The following is an 11,789-nucleotide window of genomic DNA, read 5'->3' on the forward strand; positions in this document are numbered from 1 at the left end:
AGAAGCAGAAATTTGCCATGGGTGACATGGAAAGAGCCAACCAATCAGACGTCACTGATTTCATTCACAACTCAGAAGTGACTGACTTCATTCTTGTAGGCATCAAGGTCTGTCCAGAACTCTACAGTGTCCTCTTTCTTCTATTTCTGTGATGGTTCTTCTGGGGGAACTTTAACATTATTGGCATCGTAGTGACTGAGCCTGGACTGAATACACCAATGTATCTCTTCCTAGGCAACCTCTGTCATTGACCTCTCCTACTCCACTGTTACTGTACCTAAAGCCATGGCCAACATCTTATCTTGGAAAACAGTATCCTTTGTATGTTGTGTGGTTCAGCTTTTCCTTTATGCAAGTCTTCATGGTAACAGAAGCCTTTGTACTAGCAGAGGGATGAATTTTCTTGCTCAAGGATAATCTCAGAGTCTGCACCCTATTTCAAATGTCTCAAACAACAGAGCGGCAAATAGCAATTACCCTGCCTTTAATGTCTTCTGAACTGACATTTGAGAATTCTGTGAACATGGGAACCTTGAACCTAAGTCTGTCCGATACTGGACCAGTGTGCTAGTTCAATTGGCCATGCCCTTTACCCTGTCATGCAATTCTTTCTCTTTTTAATACTTTTTTCCTTTTTTCAAGCATAGATTTCTTTTCTCATATAATATATACTGACTCCAGTTCCCCTCACTCTACTCCTGCCAGATCCTCCCCACCTCTCTTCCCCCCACAGATTCACTCTCTTTCTGTCTTTCATTAACAAAAGGGCCTAGAGAGATGGCTTAGCCATTAAGAGTTCCTACTGCTCTTGCAGAGGAACAAAGTTTGGCTCTCACTACCCGCAAGGCAGTTCACAATCACCTGGAGCTCCAGTTCCAGGGGATCTGGTGTCCTCTTCTAGCCTCCTTGGGCAACAGGAACACATGAGGTGCACACTATGTGGAGAGAAGGTACGCTTATATATAAAATAAGGTAAAATATTAAACAAAAGTCAATCCAGCTGGTTCAGCCAATCAACTTGCCAAGGAACCAGCCTTCAGGATGCTGGTTCACTGGAAGCTAAATTAAGAGGTAGGAGGAGTAATTGGCCTTTTAATGAGCTAATGGACTTTGCCTTTGCAGAATTTCCACCCTCTAGTAGAGTCCTGTAAAGACTGTAGCTATGCAGCTTTCTAAGTCTGTCTGGTTCTCCAATCTCTGAGAAAACCATACCTGTCCCTTTCCCAACCTCATCTCTTTTTGAAGCACCCTTTTCCCAGCCCTTTGGACTTCACTCTTTCTTCAAACCCTCTTCCCCACCACGAGGCTGCTTGTCTGCTATGTGGCTGATCTCTAATGCTGACTTGACTCAAGCCACAATTCCCCTCTCTGCTGAGAGATTCTTCTTCTTTAGGCAGCTTTCACAATCCACACACAGCTTACTTGTCCTGAGTTTTTTTTCTTTAAACATCAATAAAATTTCCCTTGAGTTAAAAAAAATCCATTATGTAAATGTGCCTCATTTTCATGACATGGTTCATTTCCATTCATCACCTGATGAAGCTTCAGGCTGTTTCCAATTTCTCGCTATTATTAATAGAGTGGCAATAACGAGGATGAGTAAGGATCAGTGTAGTGAGATCTAGAGTCCTTGGGTGTATACCCAAGAGTGGTATAGCAGGATCTTGAGACAAATCGATTCTCAGCTTCATGAGGCACTGTCACACTGATTTCCAAAGTGGCTGCACCGATTTTCCCTCTCACTGGCAATGAATAGTGTCCCCAGTCCCCCACATACTTATCAACAGGTGCCGTCATTTGATTTATTGATCTTATCCTTGAGCAAGACCTTCACAGATGCAAGCCAAACAAAAGCTCAGCACTGAGAAGAGGTTGTAGACACAAAGTCACACCTCTAACCAAGAAGATATTTGCAATCGATGGAGTGTCACTGCGTGTAACAACCACACTCTTGTGCAGACCTAGGAATAGGTGGCCAACACAAAACAAACCCAATGGTTATTTAGTGTGTGTGTCTGATTTTAGTTTCATTTGTTTTATTTTGACTTTTGTCTTTTTTGTTTGTTTGAATTCTCATTTTTGTGGTTTGTGTTTTTTTCATTCTTCCTTCGTTCATCCTATTTTTTTATTGATAGAAAACATAAAAGTATTGGGTAAAGAGTTTGAAAGGAGTTGTAGAATATGAAAAAATCATCAAAATATATTGCATAACATTTTGAATAAAAAATATTATTTTATGAGATCTACTCATTAGATAACCTTGGCTAATATAGAAGGGTAGGAGGTTATAATTCCTCACCTGCTGATGGCTTCTTGGTAAGGAAGAGTTAGTTTTATTTATTAATGTGAGTCCTAGAAGGCAAACGTCACTCCATAACCTTACATCTTATGATTATGTGAAAAACAAAAATTGTAATTTGTGGGTTACAATGAAAAAGAAGATTAAATTAAGCATTTTTAGGGACAATCTAGGAGTGGGATATATAAAGGACTGAGGGTTGATATGCCAAATATATATTATATACATGTATAAAATTATCAGGAATTAATAAAATATATTAAAAATAGAAATGAGCCTGATTCTAAGTTTAGTCAGTCGTGATTTATTCAGAACTTAGTAAACTAGCTGTATTGCTGTGCTTGTCCATATCATCATCTTAGTATTGTGTTTTATATTCTCAATTACAAGTGACAAAACAGTTAAAAATAATTTTAAAAATTAGGCCATGCCTATATTACAGAGAGAACTATACCCTTTAGTAGCTATATTACCTGTTTAACAAAACATTTTTTCAGTCAAAGCTCAGATGCTAATTTTTTATGCAGAAATTAAATAAAAAGATTCTTCTACCTTATCTCACAGACTCATTTAAGGAAGGAAAAGTCCTCTGGCATGTACTTAATTCCTATTGTTAGTTTTAAAAATATCCAGATTCTTCATGGCCCTCATGGACTTGATTTTGGAACATAGAAATCTTAATAATTAAGTTGTATTTCCTTTTATCCCTGGAGGGCTGTCTCCCAGAAGGGTGAGGGAAATCTCAGTGCTACACTTATTTGTAAAAGCGACAATGTTACATCAAGTCTAAAGCCTGTGTGGATAGCTTTGTCTGATGCTATGGTATATCACTAGAGGTTCCGGATGGCTAAGGGCCAGGACATATATATCCAGTGTAACCCAACTCCTTCCTGAAAGCAGACAAGCATCTAAGACTGTATGCAGAGAATATTCTCCTGGTTGATTCTTCTGGTTCACCTTGCATGGTCACAAATTATAGCTCCTAACATTATTTAAGGTTTAACAGTTCACCATTCATGAAGTTTATCTTCACTCTCCTAAGACCTGAATTTTTCAAGAAAGCAACTAATAAAGCAGAAGTTTTTAAACAGAAGGCATTGATGAGTTTAGGTTATGCTTCTCTGTGAGAGATCCTGAAACTCAGATTGTGGATGGATGTTTGAAGGGTTGAGTTGATTTTATTTTGAAATAACTTTAAAATACGCTTGTGAAAGAATAATTAACCAAGTTTATATTTACACATCACAGAACTAAAATAATAGTGCCAAAAAGAAGGAACCTTGTGATTCTGCTGCTTCATTTTAAACAGAGTCTGATCAACCACCTAATCGTAGAAGGTAAAAGTAACTTTAAAAAATATTTGAGATTCAGCAACTGTGACTAGTTTCTTGGTTGGTACCGAGGGAAGAATTCTTTTCTTAAGATGTGAATGACTTTGCTTTAAATTTTCTGATATTTATATGCTAAACTCTATTTCATTTATTAGATGTTTAAAAACATGGCTATGACTTTGCATGCTCATCATCATTCAATTATTACCCACATAGTAAATGTGTACAATAATCACGAAAGACCGCTGGCTAGATTCAAAAACAGCAAGCTAACAAATACACAGAGGACGAGTTGAGCTTCACCTTAAAGGAGCTAGGGCTGCGGAGGGTAATGGATATTTGGCACTAGTATGAAAATGTGGTGATGAAATGGATAAGGGTAAATATAAAAACATTGGTGTCTTTGGCTCTAGGCAATATTAAAGTAAAGGTAATATGCTGTTTGCAAATATTACACGACTCCTTCAGCTTTCTTTCATTGCTTTAGTATCTCATATTCCAACACCCCCTGTCTTTTCCTAATTCAGAAGTTTGTGGTTTTATATTTGGGCATGTAACTTTTGAGGAATTTAGTTAATATTTTATTTTTAATATTTAAAACTGTGTTGTTGAATAGTGGTTATTACTGTTACCATCATCATTGATTTTCTGACATAATATAATTGCATTTCTCACTGATGTCTTTCATTCCCTAGACTTAAAAAATTTCCCTGGCTCCTTACTGCAACATAGACTGACTTATCCCAAAGTCCATATGCATATCACAAATTTCCAAAAAAATTAAAATTGATTGTCTGTGCTTGAGTTAATTGACCAATTATGGAAAAGTGTGGTAAAACATTAGTTGCAGACTTGTATCCGAGGTCTAAATTAGAAAGGAAAAGTCTATTTCAACCTAAAGCTTGTGTTGTATTGCATAAATGCATAACTATGCAGCCTTCAGGTGTGACCCTGAGTCCGCATGTTTTATTACTAGGTTACTTTAATTTCTAGAACAAGTGTACATTGATTAATTGGTATTTGTAATACACAAATGATATGCTGACCACATATGGAAAGAAATTATTTGTGATCTTAAAAAAAGCCATTATTACAAAAATAATCAGTATTCAATATTAATCTTAATGTTTGTTAATAATCATTATTCTTCTTATAAAATATGTTTGGCCCACGTTGAAAAATTAAGGAATTTTTTATTAAAAACAAAAAATAAGTCCAAGAAAGTTAATTAAAGTAACAGGAAGTTTTTATTGATAAGTGGTGCCTGATAGTAATACAACATGGTTTATCAGGAGCAAAGAGACTAGAGACGTATTTCTTTGCTGTAATTTATAGTTCTGATGCTAGTTAGCAAATTTTAACAAGATTAGTTCTTCCTGTTACTGCTTCATAATATTAAAAATTAATGTATACAGTAGCAAAATAATCTATGGATCAATGGTACAGTAAATATGACAAACATTTTAGGAGAAAGGCATTTAAGAAATATGCTAAATTATCCCAATTTTAGAAATTTATATTGAAACTAATGTGTAGAGTCTATATTAGCTGATTGAATTCAGTTTAAGTTGAAGGATTTTGAAGCTAAAATTGCTGAGAGCCCTTTAAACGCCTGCCCTATATCAGCTACTTGTAACACTAAGATCAAGCTAAGAGTTTGTTTATTTTGCCTTATGCCTCTCATCAGATCTCCTCCATGGGTGACAGGGGAGCAAGCAATCACTCAGGAGTGACTGACTTCATCCTTGTAGGCTTCAGGGTCGGCCCTGAGCTCCATCTTCTGCTCTTCCTGCTCTTTCTGCTCGTGTATGCCATGATCCTTCTAGGAAACGTTGGGATGATGACCATTATTTTGACTGATCCCCGGCTGAACACACCAATGTATTTCTTCCTAGGTAACCTCTCCTTCATCGACCTCTTCTATTCATCTGTTATCGCGCCGAAGGCTATGAGCAACTTTTGGACCGAGAGCAAGTCCATCTCGTTCGCAGGCTGCGAGACACAGATATTTCTCTTTACACTATTCATTGTGGCGGAAGGATTTCTCCTGGCAGCCATGGCCTATGATCGTTTCATCGCCATCTGCAACCCACTCCTCTACTCTGTTCACATGTCCACACGCCTCTGTGCCCAGCTGGTGGCAGGCTCGTACTTCTGTGGCTGCATCAGCTCTGTTCTCCAGACCAGCATGACATTTACTTTATCGTTTTGTGCTTCTCGGGCTGTCGACCACTTTTACTGCGATACTCGACCAATTCAAAGACTGTCTTGTACTGACCTTTTCGTACACAAAATAGTATCCTTTTCCTTGTCTGGTATCATTATCTTACCAACGGTCATAGTCATCGTTGTTTCTTACATGTACATCGTGTCCACCGTGCTAAAGATACGCTCCACGGAGGGAAGGAAGAAGGCCTTCTCCACTTGCAGCTCTCACCTGGGTGTTGTGAGTGTGCTCTACGGTGCTGTCTTCTTCATGTATCTCACCCCTGACAGATTCCCTGAACTGAGTAAGCTGGCTTCCTTGTGCTACTCCCTAGTCACACCAATGCTGAACCCTCTGATCTACTCTCTGAGGAACAAAGATGTCAAAGATGCTCTAAGCAAACTTCTAGACAAGAAAAAATCCATTCTTTGATTTTCTCCTGTTCCACTAGTAGTGTTTGGAATATTGGTTTCATACTTCTTGTTGCCAACGCTGAGTTTTTCTCCTGTTTGTAATAACAATGCTATTAGTAGCCTGATGTATACAATGCATCTTTGTGACATCTTTGACCCTCTAAGTAATACTTCAATTCTTGCACATGTGAACGTCCTGGAAATAACAGAAGGTTTTCCTCCATCATCCCTTTCCCCCCATATCTAACATCATTTTGTTTCACATAATAATTGTGTGTTTCATAGTGTTTAAAATGCTTTAATTTTACTGTATTTTTAAGTAGCTTTTGATCTAATATTGACCCTATCTAAAATTTTTATTTCCCTCCTACACACAATCTGGATAATCCACAAAGTGACAGATTTTATTTTCTAGAATACACTGGCTTTTTGTTTTTCATTGTTATTAATGTATTAAGTGATTATCAAACTTTAGTGTGATAAGTACTTCACGTGTATTCTACATAGAAGTGATAATTATAGCAAAGAAGCTGTATGTAACCTCACTACATACACTAACTTGAAAATTTCTCTGAGAATGCCACACATTGTGAAGTCCTTTGAGCCACAAAAAATCACAAATCTGAATACAAAGAACTAACTTGGAAGATGAAGCACTGTCAATTTTTGATTACTGATTACCTCAATTTATCTGGTGTTAATTATTTTGGGGAGTATTTAATAAATATATACAGACTGAAAAAGCATGGGATAAAACCGGACATCTGATCATGGTGAACAATAAGGGCTGATGAGAAGCCAAGGACAATGGCATGGGGTTTTGATCCTACTTCATGTTCCGGCTTGGCGGGAGCCTAGCCAGTTTGGACGTTCACCTTCCTAGACATGGACGGAGGGGGGAGGACCTTGGACTTTCCACAGGGCAGGGAACCCNCCCAATCAAGTCCCCCTCCCTCGTCAGCCCAAAAAGCAATCAGGGTTCTCTGCCCTGTGGGAAGTCCAAGGACCACCCACCTCCATCCAGGTCTAATAAGGTGAGCATCCACAAAACTGCCTTCCACTAGTACTTTTAATTAGTTATTATATTTCAGCTTCATCAAATAGTTCATACTCGAGGAAGAACTGCTAATAAGATAAGCAAAGTATAATAACCTTGTCTATGCACATTTATTTGGGAAATTATCTTTAAGCATTGCAGGCATTTTGTAATGTTCTGATACAGTGCTCGTTGCTCGATTTGATTTCAGTGAAATAAATTAAAAACAGGAAGCTGAAAACATCTTTAAGTGACCCTTCTCTCCATATTATTGTTTTTAATTAAATTTTGTTTTTATTATCACTGGGAAATACTTAATGGAGTTTTAGGAGTAAACTGAGCCATAAAAGTAGAATACATTGTCAAATTCACTCTTTTATCCACACAGACGTATTTGTTTATTTGATAAATTTTGGTGAAAACCCATGTTAATATTTTTATATGTTAGACATAGGAATAAGCCACTCTACTTTTTAGAGAGTTTATAAATTAATTAATGAATTAAATATTTAGACAGATAATTAATAATCATATGGTTGTGCCAACAATATTCTAAGAAAACACCAAGTAAAGTACTTGAGGACCAGTAAAAGTCCTCTTAGGTAACACTCAGAAAAATGTAAAAGGCTAAGAATTTAGCCCTATCAGGGAAATTCTGTCATGAGCCAACAATGTTTACCTGTATTCAAAACATGAAATTTGTATAGAAAAATTAACTGATCAATAAGACAGGACTTCAAAAAGAATTGTATCTTCTAGTTTTTGAACTTGCATGAGTGTTAATGGTGGTAGAGTGAGCAGAACTGAGGTCGCAGCTCAGTGGTAGAATGCCTGTTTGCCACGAATGAGGCTCTGAGCTTGAACTTCTGTACCACAAGGCAAACACAAAGCCTAACAACAATATTAAACACAAATGATCTCAGAGTAAGTCCACAAGAGGGGTATTCCTCAGTTTGATAATAGTGAGGGCGTTCGTGTATGTGTAACCTACCCTAACATCACCTTTAATGGTGAGACATTAGGACCAAAGGAAGGATGTTACACCTTGGTATACCTTTCTAATCTTTTATTTGTGGCACTATCTTCTCTAACAACATATGACAAAGAAATAAATTGTGATATTTTCAAATGTGTATGCTGAAGATTCATCTTTCAATACCACAAATGTGCCTACATGAAGTATACCAGTATGTTTTTGAGATCAGGATGGGGCAACCATATGGTCAAGAACAGCTTCATTCAAATAAGTAAAAAGAATAGTTTATTTTTTTTCTAGGTGTAATACATCCCTAGATAGGTTGAGTTCAGTTCTGAGAGGTTATGTTTGTTCATGACTTCTAACATGAGAGGAAAGAGTAGAGATCACATTCAAAGAATTGATTTTGGAAAATATAGGATGTTATAAATACCACAGTTGCTGCTGCAAAAACTAAACTGTGACAGAAGTTAAGAAACCCAAAGCTTAAAATTTCAATAAGATATACTATGAGTATAATAATAATTATATTATAAGATGATCCAATTTATAATAGCATATAGAATGTGTATATATAAGGGAATAGTGAATTATAAATTATTTTTATGTGTTCAGTTATCTTCAGTCAAAATTGGTTATTAATATTAATTAATTAATATTCCTTGTAAATGCCTGGTAGCTACAAAGTAAATAGCTATAGAAGATCATTGACTATGAGAACGGCATCAAGATATACCAATACAGAGACAGATGAAGCTGTTATATTACTTATACCAAGCACACTCTATCTCCAGGAGTTTCCAATCCATCAGATTTATGGCTGCAGGAAGAATGTATCAAAAGACAAAGGGATCAGTAATACTAGCCAACAATAAATAACAGATCAAATTAAATGCATAATTATGAACTTTGAGTTTTAGGGAAAACAAATTTTAAAATAGAACACTGAGGGAAATGTTAGAGAGGTTTACAACCTCTACCACAGCAAAAGGAAAAGGAGGACTCTCCATCCTGGAACACTCATCATTGTATTTGCTCTTCTTTACAATAGCAAGAAAATAGAACAAGCCTCAATGTTCATCAACAGATGGTTGGTTAAAGATTTTGTACCCTGATAAACCTCTTCACAAATACAATAATCCAAATCATACCAAATTAGAGTAAATTCAAGTTTAATGGATGTCAATGCTCCCTGGTGGCCTTCCAGCCCCCCAGAGAGAAAATGGGGAAGGAAGACCAGAAAACTATGTATTTGTTCTCTGGGATATAATTTAAATACCCTGTGGGAGTGGTCTTGAGCATCTCTGGGGAGGGGTCATCATTCAGCAGGCTTTCTCAGAGGTGGAGTCTGGACTAAGGCAATTCTCAGGGGAGGGGGCTTGGGATGGAACTTCCACCCAAGCATTCAAGACTCTATGGATATATGAATTCCAGGGACCGAGGTAACGCTTCCAACCAAACATCCCAGGCTCTTTGAGTATATGGATGCCAGTGGCTGGGATGATGCTTCCACCCAAATATCCCAGACTCTTTGGGTATAGTGGTGCTGGCTCAAGTCTGGCTACTTCCTGAGGGCATGGGACGATGTAGGGGAGGGGAGAGTAAGGAGTTGATGGGCTCACACTCAGCGGGAGGAGTCATTGGAGAGGCATCTTAAACCTGTTAATCCTAAACTATGAAGCCTGCGAAAGAGGCACACCTGTCTGTATTTTTAGCAGGGAAACTTAACAAATGAAGTAACGAGTTACCAGTCCTTAAGTCATCCAGTGCCATAGACAGATCTGAGAGGGATAGGTAAACGAGCAGAAGTGAGACAACTTTTTTTTTCAGTTGTGCAGACAATCCCAAGTCTCTCTGTACTCTTTGGAAACCTTAGAAGCAGTACTTGCCTTTAGCGGATGAGACCAGGAGGCCTGAAGATTTCTTTTTGTGGGGGTAGGGTTCAGTATACCTGTCTTGGCAGGATGAGATGATCAATTCCCAGGTGTAATGTCCAGGAAGTTGATGAAGTGGAAGGCAGTTTTTTTTTTTTTTTTTTTCCTGTGTGGGTGGCTTTGCCATAAGCGAAGGCAAGCCCAGGGCAGAAGTTCTTTTGCAACCATGCATCTTCTTGGAAAAGCTATAGGATGCTTCAGGAGCTGCTATGTCTCTCTGTCACAAGAGCTCTTTTGCTCCCCAGAAACCGACAAACTCATGGAAACTGAACAGTCAATTATTGAACCACACCTGGGTCAAGGAAGAAATTAAGAAAGAAATTAAAGTCTTCCTTGAATTTAATGAAAACAAAGAGACAATATACTCAAACCTATGGGACACGATGAAAGCAGTGCTAAAAGGAAAGTTCATAGCACTAAGTGCCACTTAAAGAAAACGGAGAAAGGTTAAATTGGGGACTTAATAGCACACCTGAAAGCTCTAGAAAAAAAAGAAGCAAACACACCCAGGAGGAGTAGAAGACTGGAAATAAACTGAGGGCGGAAATCAACAAAATAGAAACACAGAAAACAATCCAAAGAATCAATGAAACAAAAAGTTGGTTCTTGGAGAAAATCAACAAGATCGACAAACCCTTATCCAAACTAATAAAACGACAGAGAGAGAACACGCAAATAAATAAGATCAGAAATGAAAAGGGGGACATAACCACAGACAGAGGAAATTCAGAGAATCATTAGATTTTACTACAAAAGCCTGTATGCCACAAAATTGGAAAATGCAAAAGAAATGGACATTTTTTTTAGATAAGTACCATATACCAAAGTTAAACCAAGACCAGGTGAACGATCTAAATAGACCTGTTAGTCACGAAGAATTAGAAGCGGTTATCAAAAATCTCCCATCCAAAAAAAGCCCAGGACCAGATGGTTTCAATGCAGAATTCTACCAGAACTTCCAAGAAGACCAAATCCCTATACTCCTTAATGTATTTCACAATATAGAAACAGAAGAGTCATTGCCAAATTCCTTTTATGAAGCTACAGTTACCCTGATACCAAAACCACACAATGACCCAACCAAAAGAGAATTACAGACCTATTTCACTCATGAACCTCGATGCAAAAATTCTCAATAAAATACTGGCAAACCGAATTCAAGAACACATTAGAAAAATTATCCATTATGATCAAGTAGGCTTCATCCCAGAGATGCAGGGCTGGTTCAACATACAAAAATCTGTCAATGTAATCCACCATATTATTAAACTGAAAGAAAAAACCATAAGATCATTTCATTAGATGCTGAAAAAGCATTCGACAAAATTCAACACCCCTTTATGATAAAGGTCTTGGAGAGATTAGGGATACAAGGGTCATACCTAAATATAATAAAAGCTATTTACAGCAAGCCAACAGCTAACATTAAATTAAACGGAGAAAAACTTAAAGCCATCCCACTAAAATCAGGAACACGACAAGGATGTCCACTCTCTCCATACCTCTTCAATATAGTGCTTGAAGTTCTAGCAATAGCAATAAGACAACATAAGGGGATCAAGGGGATTCGTATTGGAAAGGAAGAAGTTAAGCT

At 37.5% G+C, this 11,789-nt stretch overlaps 1 protein-coding gene and 1 long non-coding RNA gene across 2 annotated transcripts; both read left to right on the forward strand.

Moving 5' to 3' along the window:
- LOC126494732 (uncharacterized) lies at positions 1-3,570 on the forward strand. The gene is made up of 3 exons (XR_007590054.1): positions 1-107; positions 235-321; positions 3,548-3,570. It is a non-coding gene; the product is annotated as an uncharacterized lncRNA (long non-coding RNA).
- Positions 3,571-5,326: 1,756 nt separating this feature from the next.
- On the forward strand, positions 5,327-6,268 carry LOC126494730 (olfactory receptor 9K2-like). Its single transcript, XM_050132141.1, has one exon. It carries the CDS (start codon positions 5,327-5,329, stop codon positions 6,266-6,268), a length of 942 nt encoding a protein of 313 aa, XP_049988098.1.
- The last annotated feature ends 5,521 nt before the right edge of the window (positions 6,269-11,789 follow it).

Source organism: Alexandromys fortis, unplaced genomic scaffold, assembly GCF_014885135.2.
Source record: "Alexandromys fortis isolate MF-2015 unplaced genomic scaffold, M_Fortis_MF-2015_v1.1 scaffold_375, whole genome shotgun sequence".
NCBI lineage: Eukaryota > Metazoa > Chordata > Mammalia > Rodentia > Cricetidae > Alexandromys > Alexandromys fortis.

What these genes read in the sequence shown, in the direction of transcription:
- LOC126494730 (XM_050132141.1), top strand. Translation starts at nt 5,327, where the DNA reads ATGGGTGACAGGGGAGCAAGCAATCACTCAGGAGTGACTGACTTCATC.